At 48.3% G+C, this 10,046-nt stretch overlaps 1 protein-coding gene across 1 annotated transcript in view; it reads left to right on the forward strand.

The window, feature by feature from the left end:
* Positions 1–8,898, forward strand: part of Pmfbp1 (polyamine modulated factor 1 binding protein 1) — a 48,080-nt gene extending 39,182 nt beyond the window's left edge. Inside the window, 7 exon segments of the mRNA XM_028891093.2 lie at positions 2,477–2,641; positions 3,135–3,302; positions 3,620–3,787; positions 4,555–4,652; positions 5,087–5,161; positions 7,883–8,118; positions 8,649–8,898. Coding sequence (XP_028746926.2) covers positions 2,477–2,641; positions 3,135–3,302; positions 3,620–3,787; positions 4,555–4,652; positions 5,087–5,161; positions 7,883–8,118; positions 8,649–8,665 — 927 coding nt within the window. The 3' untranslated portion in view covers positions 8,666–8,898.
* The last annotated feature ends 1,148 nt before the right edge of the window (positions 8,899–10,046 follow it).

Raw genomic sequence — 10,046 nt, forward strand, 5'->3', positions numbered from 1 at the left:
CAATACATGTGATAGATCCACTGAATCAATTGAAATAGTTCTTAGAAAAAGGCTGAGGTTTGCTTTCTAAACTTGTACTTCCTTTAATCAATATTCCATATTTTATTTTCAATTTTTGATATTTGAAAATAAGGAAATACATATTGAGGACCTTTCCACTTATCTGATTATTCCACTGTATCTTATATTTAATATTAGTATAAAACCTCAGTCATTTGTATATATTAATTCTCTGTTTGAGCATCTTAGTAAGCTTACTTACAAGCTGTAATAGTCTCTCAGTTTACTTTCACAAGGTGTGTGTTTGTGTATGTGTGTGTATACAGTGTTAGGGATCAAACCCCAGGCCTTTTACATGCTAGGCTCATGAACTTTTCTATTTTGAGACAGGTCTCCCTATGTAGCCCAGGCTGTCCTCAAACTCATGATCCTCCTGAGTCTACCTCCTGCATGCTGGGATTACAGGCATGCACCACATCACTCAGTTTATGGATTATTTTTAGTAGGTAATTGAATCATTTGTAAACAACAAGTTTCCTAAATATTTCTTTGTAATGTTTATCTTTGTTTTACTTTTCTTGCCTTGTCACATTGGACAGCATCTTCAATATGATGATGGACAGCAGCGGTAGCAGGCATCTTGTTCTTTGCTCCTAATGCATCTGCTTCAGTACCATGTGCCCTGTGGGCCTCTTGCTACCTTTATCTCGAGCTCCTTCAGTTTCTCAGATACTAAGATGCTTGTCACTATAGGGTGTTGAATTCCAACAGGCACCTTGTTGTTTTTCTCTTTAGATAATAATACCATCTTTCTACTTAACGCAATACTATGGTAAAAGTAATCAGTTTTGGCTCATCTTTGTGTTTCTAGTTTGAGACCTGGTTGTGTATCATGTGTCTCTCTTTTAAATACATACTTAAAATAATCTAGAAAGTGAAATAAGGCCGGTACAACTGGAATGTATTGATAAAGACATTGGTATATGATTAGACTGGAAAGGTAAGTAGAGGCAGACATCATGGCCTCTGTTAAAATCTGAGTTGTATTTTAAGAACAATGGAAAGCTATCGATAGAATTTCCTCAGAGGCTACGAGTTCTGAAGGGTTCCCTTCTGCTTCCAGACTTGAAACAGATCTCCGTCCTGGACTTAGAGTCTACAGGGAGATGACACATTTTATCCATAATAATTCACATCCATATAGTGACATCCATTACAAAGCCTTTTTCCATGCATCATCCCATTTGGCCATCGCAAACACTGAAAGTGTTGAAAGGTTCCCAGCCTGTGAAGAAAGAACTGCGGCCTGACAAATAAGGGGCAGACCCTGGACCTCCACCCAGATTTGTAGTTTCACATCTCAGCTCCTTCAACCACCCAGGCATGCTCGCTGCCAGGTGTAAGACACAGAGTTGTTTTTCACACACTGCTGCCAGGGCCCTGTTCAGTAGACCGCCTTGAACCAGACAATGTGTGAATCTCTAAATAAACAACGTAACTTTACAGCTAACCCAAAACTTAACATTTACTGCATGGCTGTTGTGTGGCTATTGTGTGTTGTGCTCTAAGGTGTAGCAACAAGGAGGAAGCCACAACTAAAGTAAACACAAGGCTGGGTAAGTGAAATGCTGTATCATCTCTACTAGCCTGGCTGGCTTCCATTGTGTGTCCAGGTGCACACATGTATTCACGAACATGTGGATGAGTGCATTTGGAGATCAAAGGACAACTCTCAGATGTAGTTCCTCAGGTGTCATCTGTCTTTTTTGGACAGGGTCTCCCAGTGGCTTAGAAATCACCAAATAGGCTAGTCTGGTTTGAGTCCAGAGATCCACCTGAGGCTACCTCCCCAGCACTGGGGCTAATTATAAGAGCACACTGCCAGACCCAGCATCTTTTTTTTTAAATTCTATGTATATGTATGGTTTGCCTACATGTATGTCTGTGTACCACATGTATGCAATGCCTGCAGAGACCAGAAGAAGGTATCAGATCCCCCAAGACTTGAGTTACAGACGGTTGTAAGCAACCATGTGGTTGCTGGGAATTGAACCCAGGTCTCCTGAAAGAGCAGCCAATGCTCTTACCACTGAGCCATCCCTCCAGCCCCGAGACTCATCTTTTTTAAATAGGTTCTAGGGATCTAACTCAAGTCCTCACAAGCACTGTGTGGACTGGGCGATCTCCTTGGCCCAGACTGACGTCTTTGTATCTGTGAAACATATTTCATGTAGTTAGAGTATCCCAGTGATGTTTATGTTGGAGGTATGGTAGCCAAAAAGGAAAATATGGCTGGAGAGATACAGGGAAGTTTGGAAGGAACTCTGCAGTTCCTAACAGTGGGATGGAGATGTAAGCATGAACACAGATATTCAGCCGAGTGTGACGGAGAGCCCAACTCTTGTCTGCCTCCTGCAGTCCTACATCTGTGGCCAGGAACAGCCGCCGTTGACAGTGATGTTCTTGTTCCCTAAAGATAGGCCGCCAGAAAGAGGCCATCATGATTCTGCAAGCACAGCTGGACGCAGCTATACAGAAAGAGAAGAACTGCCTCCAGAACATGGTCAGCAAAGAAGCCTACGAAGAAGTTCTGCGGAAGTCAGGCATCTGCCAAGACGACCTGACACAAGCCCTGGAGAAGGTGAGGCCACACCTACTCTTCGCCAAGGAAGTAGTCAAAGAAATTCAGGGACTGTGAGTGGGCAGAAGCCAATTCTTATAAGACTGACAGTCCTCAGGGCGTCTCAACCCTTGCCTAGACAGGGGTGTCTGCCCTACATTCTCCTAGCTTTCTACGCTGTTATCCTTGCATTTGTTGTGGGGTGGCAGAGATGGCAATGTCTAACAAGTCTTCCCACTCACGGGTGATTCAGGGACGTGGTCTGGCCGGGAAATTCATGCGTCATCTCTGCTGACCAGTGGATAGGAGTAGGAAGAAAGGAAATGAAAGGAGGGGATGAAAACCGGGGAAGGAGGTGCAGAAAGCCAACCACTGTCCCTCCCTACCCCTCTGGAACACCAGCACCACTGTGGGCAGAGGACAGGGAGGGCCTGGGACCTTCTGCACTCAAGACTCAGCAGAGAAGGCCAACGGCCCTGGTGGCCACGCTAACGCCCTCTGTCTTTGCCGGAAGCTCACGCATACGACCTCTGAGACAAAGAGCCTGCAGCGCAGCTTGCAACAGGCCCAGGAGAGGAAAGCTCAGCTGGAAGATGAAATCATAGCTTACGAGGAAAGGATGAAAAAGCTCAACATGGAGTTAAAAAAACTGCAGGGCTTCCACCAGCAGAGTGAGCTAGAGGTGAGAGGCTGGTGGGGGTGGGGCTCGGGCCGCCTTCCTGTTAAGAGGTCCACAAGGTCACCTTTTGCATGCAGAATTATTTAGCACTCAACCATACCCTTTGGCTCCTGGGTTCACGCTCGCCCCACCTTCTCCGCTTCCGTAATGACAGGCAGGCAGGAAGGTCAGAGCAGGGGCGCCCTCTGCTGGTCCCTGGAGATAAAAGGCACACACACACTCCTACACGCCAAGCCAAGCTTCCAGCGTGGACAGGGCACCCTCCTCCACCCCGCCTGGTCCTGCCCCTGCCCTCCCCCTCACTCTGCACTCCTGAGCAGGTGCACAACTTTGACAAGAAACTGGAGGAGATGAGCAACCAGGTGCTGCAGTGGCAGAAGCAGCACCAGAGTGACCTCAAGATGCTGGCGGCTAAGGAGTCGCAGCTCCGGGAGTTCCAGGAGGAGATGGCGACCCTGAAAGAGAGCCTCCTTGCGGATGAGAAGGAGGTGGGCACGGTTTGGATTCTGTCACTTGCTCTCCACCCTTCTTGACTGGGGAGTCATGGGGGATGCCAGGAACAAGGAAACACACGCACACGCACACGCATGCATGCACGCACGCACGCATGCATGCACGCACGCACGCACGCTGCACTCATTGTTCTGCAGGAAGCAGAATCTGGATACTTCCAGCCACCTCTCAACTCACCTGTTTCCCTGTGGTTTTGCTGATAGACATTGACCAAGACTCTCAACAAGACTCGGGTACATCAGCTGCCACTCACAGCCCCTAGTTCGCCCTCTTCTGGGCACATCCTGTCAGGTTTTGCCATCCAACTGGTTAAGTGGCCCTCGAGGTATGCCCCCACCTCCAGCAACCCAAGCAGTGCCATTCATGGCATGAAGTCTTGGGACATCTTGGGGTGGCCCCAGGGCCCTTGTTCAAATTTAAAAGAAGCGCCTCTTTTTCCTGATTCTTGCATTTGTTATGACATCCGCTCAGAACACCTTGTTAGAACAAGTCACCTCGCCGCCATTTGTCTGAGAGCCGTTACTGTAAGTGTCCAGGTCCACGGTGTCTGTGAGGAATGGTGTCTCTCGGGCACGGCACCACCATGTGGAAGGAAGGTCCTGCCTGTGGCAACTCTGGCCTCGGTTGGGTAGCAGAGTTGTTAGGTTTTTTTTCCTCAGAAAGAAGAATCCAGATTTGGGGGAGGGAGATGGCAGTCGGTGTTCCCGTCCCTTATAGTCTCGTTTTCTTCTTGTCTGCAAAGCCGCCCCAGAGGGTAACAACAACCAAAGAGAACTGTAGACTCCACCGGGACAACGATCAGATCATGTGCAACATGGAACAGTGGGCAAAGGAGCAGAAGTAAGTATTCCAGACCAAAGGAGGGCGGGTCCCAAGGCCGGGCCGACCGAGAACCACCGCGACCAGTCACACACGCCTGCCGAGAACTCACGCACATGCAAGGGTTGCCAGTCAGAGGGGTCTCACCCCTCCAGGCAGGTTCACAAAGCCTGTAGCACAGGGACAGGGCAGCAGCACCCAGTGCAAGGCACACCTCACTGAGCTACACGCTTCCTCTTCCCAAGATGGGATCCAGCCTCATGGGGGTCCCTTGAACCCATTCCTTTGAAAATGTATGCGATCATCTGAATATGAGTCCTCAGAAGGCTCCCGCTTGCGGACGAGGTGGTGGGGGCCAAGGAACAAGCAGAAACCCTGCTGGGAAGGGCCAGTGCCCGCCGGTCAACTTCTCACCCATCTAGGGAAGAGCCATTTTCCCGTGTGTTTTATGACAGGATTGCCAATGAGAAACTGGGGAACAAGCTGCGAGAACAGGTCAAGTACATCGCCAAGCTTACCGGAGAAAAGGAGTAAGTTGTCTCCCTGCACTGTTGTCCCTTGGGACCACCCCTGGCTGACTGACATTCTGTACAGGGACTAGCCCCCGGGGGGAGGGGGAGAAAGATCTGGAAGGACCCTGAGACCTGAAACAGCTCCTAAGCAACACTGGTATGTCACTTGACTACACTGGACCTTAATTCTCTCCCTCAACAGCAATTCAGTGAGGGGATGAAACCTCCACCTCCTTCCCCTGCTCACCTCCTTGGTGTTCAGAGGCAGGGAGCACTGGGAAGGGAGTGGGCACTGCAGGCAGGCTGTGGTAGGGACTGAGTGACTGTACTGGAGGTCTGTGAACAAGGGAGCGTGGAAGCCATGACTCTCTGTGGGACAGCTCAAGGTGGGAAGTCCGGGTTAAAGGAGCTTCACTGCCCTCAGGAAACTGGGGCTCCTGTACTTCGAGCCCCACTCTCCATTGTGATCCTGCTTCACCACCTGGTCAAAGGTCCATCCCCTGAGAGTGAAGCATGGGACGACAGGAAGTCAGAGACCAGAGACCAAGAAACGACTGTCTAAAAATAGGCTGCTTCAGACAGGGCCTAGGATGGTGCTTCCCAAGCTTTTTCCAGGGACACACCATGTTTGGCATTCTAGGGGGGTCTGGAGAGGGATTGCTTGTGACAACATTGGCCAAGCAGCAGTTGCCTCAAACTCTGCTGTGAAGGCTGAGGGTGTCCGTGTCTCTGCACACCTGGCATCCATTTGTGGCTCCCAGGAGCAAGCAAGCTCTGTCCTGGGCTTTGACCTTAAGTTGGACAATGAGTTGAAGGAGAGAACAGAACTGTGACATGGAGAATAAGACACCAAGAGCAGGAGAAGGCTGTGTGGGATGTGGAAGACAGCAGAGCCACGGGCAGAGACAGAGAGAAGACAGCAGAGCCACGGGTAGAGACAGAGAGAAGACAGCAGAGACATGGACAGAGGAGAGGACGGAGAGCTAGGGAGTGGAGGCCATACCAGACCTGGCCTCCAGCCCAGTGGCACATGGACTGGGAGGCTACAGGAGAAGAGGCCAGATTTGCAGAAAGCAAGTGGGTAAAGCATGTGACTAGTAAGAGGCTGAGGATCCATCCCGTCACGTGATTGCCTCTAAAAAGGACCATGACACTTTCTAATGAAATTTAAAAAAAAAAAAAAAAAAAAAAAAAAAACAACATTTTATCAAATATTTAACTAAAAAAAACAGTTGTCATGATCTCAAAAGCTCCATACCCAGTGGCACAGGCCACCACAAGTTTAAGGCCTGCCTGGGCTACAGATCTAGTTCAAGACCAGCCTGGGTAATTTAGTGAAACCTTGTCTCAAAATTTTTTTAATTGGAAAAAAAAAAGGCCATGGACATAGTCTAGTGGTAGAATACCACCTGTATGACTTGAGCAAGACCCTAGGCACAATCCCTAGGACTGCCAAAAAATTATAAAGTAACAGGTAACTCCACATTTCCTTATATTTTACCAAGTTCCAGAAAGAGCCATTTCACCATGAACTCATTCTTGAATTTCCCTGGTTTTATCTTTTAATAATAATAATAATAATAACAACAACAACAACAACACAACTAATGTTCTGTTATTCAGCACATGGGAAGCAGTGTACATAGTCAAAAGTTTTCTCAGGTCCCGCCCAGCCCCGGCAATCCAGACAAATCTCTCTCACCCATGGCCCTGCAGCCGCTCAGTCCCAAGTAAACACACAGAGGCTTATATTACTTACAACCCGCATAGCCTATGCCTAAGAATTCTTGCTAGCTAGCTCTTATAACATACCCCATTTCTATGTATTTATGAGTTGTGCCACGAGGCCGTGGCTTACCAGTCCGCTGGCATCTTGCTTCTCCCTTGGCGGCAGCTGATGCCACGTGGTGAAATTTTATTCCTGCACCCCAAGTGTGTTTTGCACACGTTGACTTACTTAATCTTCCTTCCTAAGACCTCACGAGCTGAGAATACAGGCACTCCTCAACTTAAGTATCAAGCCAGGGTCTATCTGTAGTGATAGAGCCATTTGTAGAGAGATCAATCCGGAGGCCAAATGTTGTCCCCTGTCCCCATAGAGTTTTCCATCATCCACTGCTCTCAAGATTTGTTAGGAGAAATCCATAGGTTGATAATAGCTGCCATCTGTTCAGTCATGGAGAAGACACTAAATTATCTTTCCTCTGCCCTATATCCCTGCCTCTACCAACTCATCTGTAAAATGAGAAGGAAAAATTTGGCCGTGTTCTCCATAGAGCCAGGAACCTGTACTCTCTGCTCTTCAGAAAGGGGAACAGAGAGAACTAGGGTGCTGGCTTTGGGTGAGTGCATTTCCCACACAAAGAAAGCTATGAGCATACACAGTCAGAACTGTCCAGAGCAGCCTTCTGGTTCATGTACCAGATTTCCATCATTTTTCAAACTGAATCCTTCCACAAACCCCAGATAAGGCAGGCTTAATTGTCCCCACCAAAAACATAGACATGAGGCCCAGAACTGGCAGAGCGGGTCCTCTTCCTGGTCTTCCTCACCCCCAGGTCTGAGCCTCTTCCATGGGACACAGATGGGCTTCCACTTACACAGGGTGTTTGTGAGAACCCAGCTCTGAAGACGTGGGCCCTCCTCACCCGCTCCTGCGGTACCTCTGGGTTCTTTCCGGCAAGGAGCCACACATATCCAATGGCTCCCTGCCCTCCTCACTTCCCTCTCCTCCCACAGCCACCTCCACAATGTCATGGTCCATCTGCAGCAGGAAAACAAAAAGCTGAAGAATGAGATAGAAGAGAAGAAAAAGGCGGGACACACGAGGATCTGCGGCAGGGCCCTAGGCCCAAGCAAACTGGAATCCTCCCAAAAGGGGAAACTGTGCAGCTCACTAGGCTGGAGAGGAATACCCCAGGACACGACACCCAAAGTGGACATCAACAAGTACATCGGGGTGCCCCACTTCACGGGTACGTGCGCCACTTGCTCTTTGTTACTGTCATGTCTCCTTTCTCTAACCCATGAGCCAAAACAGCAATAATGTGACCTCGTTCTCCAAAAAGACACTGGACTAGAATTCATACAGGAAGGAAAACAGGTTACTAGAGACTTCCGTTCATAGTGCTCATTCCTTCCACACCTGTAGATGAAGAAGACAAATTACCGACCCTCAGATCTGAGAACTGGGTGATACCCAAGGGCCTCACATCACAGACTTGTCTCCTCCCTGGACTCAGTCCCACTGTGAGGTGGAGGGGAAAGAGGGAAAGGAAGAATAGACTTCCTCCTTCTCTTACTGGCTGGACATCCCACAGGAGTACCCAGCCCTCCACTCAGCCCCAGCCTATGTCCTACTGCTCCTACCACCTCTTTAGTCCATGAAGCCCCAGAAGGGAGATGTCACCCTCCAACAGAGCTGTCTGGCCATGACACTGGTCTCAAGAAGTCACCCATTCATTTCTCCTCAAATTAAACCTTTGTTTCTTCCCTGTTTGCCCAGGCTCCTCATATTGCTAGAATCGGCTCCTCGCCCTAAGCACCGTTCCTACACGTTTTCAGAGGACAGCGAGCTCCGACCCCTCTCTCTTGACCGGATCGGCTCCTACAGTCATCTCTCAAGGCCCTGCCTGGTTTATCAGATGTTATTGCCTTACTGAGTTTGTCTACTCCCTGAAATGGAGTGAGCTGTGGTACCCACTCCCACCTCCAGGCCCAGACTCCATAATAAAGACACAAACACACAGCTTCCATGAGCTAGCTCCTGGTGTCTGTGCACTGCCCATCCCGGCGACCTGCTCATCCCTGTGTGCTCCAGATGCCCAGCATTCTGGTCTCTTTACTTCTGTGGGAGAAAGTCTTCGCAAAGCAAGCCTCTGGGTTGCCTGGATTAGGTTTTTAAACCAAAAAAGGGAATTAGTGCTCCCCCTTTTTAATCTCTGTCTGGAATTTTAAATAGAAAAAAAAATCTAGAAACCTTTTTTCCCCGAAAAAGGAAAACAATTCTAGGACCCAAAAGAAAGTGCTAGAAGTAAGTGACGCATTTTCCAAGTGGGAAAGGGTGGGCACACCATCTGCTTCCTCCCTGGCTGCCATATTACATTCCTCCTTTTAACAAGTTTACTTTTTCCCCCAGCCAGGACAATACAAGTAAAATTCCATTATAACAAACTCCAAGGACGGCTAAACTACTTTATTGTGGTAGGATTTTGTTAAGCTGAGTACATGTCTGGAATTTATATTTCCAGTCTATAGGAAATAGAGACAAATGGCTACCTGGGTAAACTAAGAGGAATAAATGGAAAAGCTTGCATTTCTGAGAGGGTGGGAAGAGGAAGGGAGAAGGCGCTGGTGGGCGATGATTCCCAGATGCTCTTGCCTCCCTCCCAGCCAAATCAAGGCCAAGAAAACGCACTGCTAATCATGATGTTTCAACCTTGCCAGGATGCAGAAGGACTAATCTCCTGTGTGCAAAGAAGTGGGTACTGAGAGGCTCTGGAAACGTCTCTTGTGGTGTTTGATGGCCATCTGCTTAAGGTCTTCTGATTTTGTCCCCAACTTGGCTTAGATTAGCTTTTGTTTTCTAGCAAAAAGCAGAACTAAAAAGGAAAAACACCAACAAGATGTGCATCCTAGTCTTAGGTACGGCCCCTATATTCAAACACAAGTTCAATATCTTTAAAGTCCACAGTCCAGTCTACTACAAAGACAGGGTTATCTCCATATTTCAAGAAGATATTTCATATACGTCAGCCAAAATTGCAAGCTCTGGACACTGTGTCACATAGTATTCAAAGCTGTCTCTCCCTCTCTGTGGAGGTGATTGTATCCAATCAAAACAGGGGTGCATGATGGGAAGCAAGGAGGTAGAAACACTTTACTATTTCACCCAGTCACCTAT

This window comes from Peromyscus leucopus, chromosome 5, assembly GCF_004664715.2.
Source record: "Peromyscus leucopus breed LL Stock chromosome 5, UCI_PerLeu_2.1, whole genome shotgun sequence".
Classification (NCBI taxonomy): Eukaryota; Metazoa; Chordata; class Mammalia; order Rodentia; family Cricetidae; genus Peromyscus; species Peromyscus leucopus.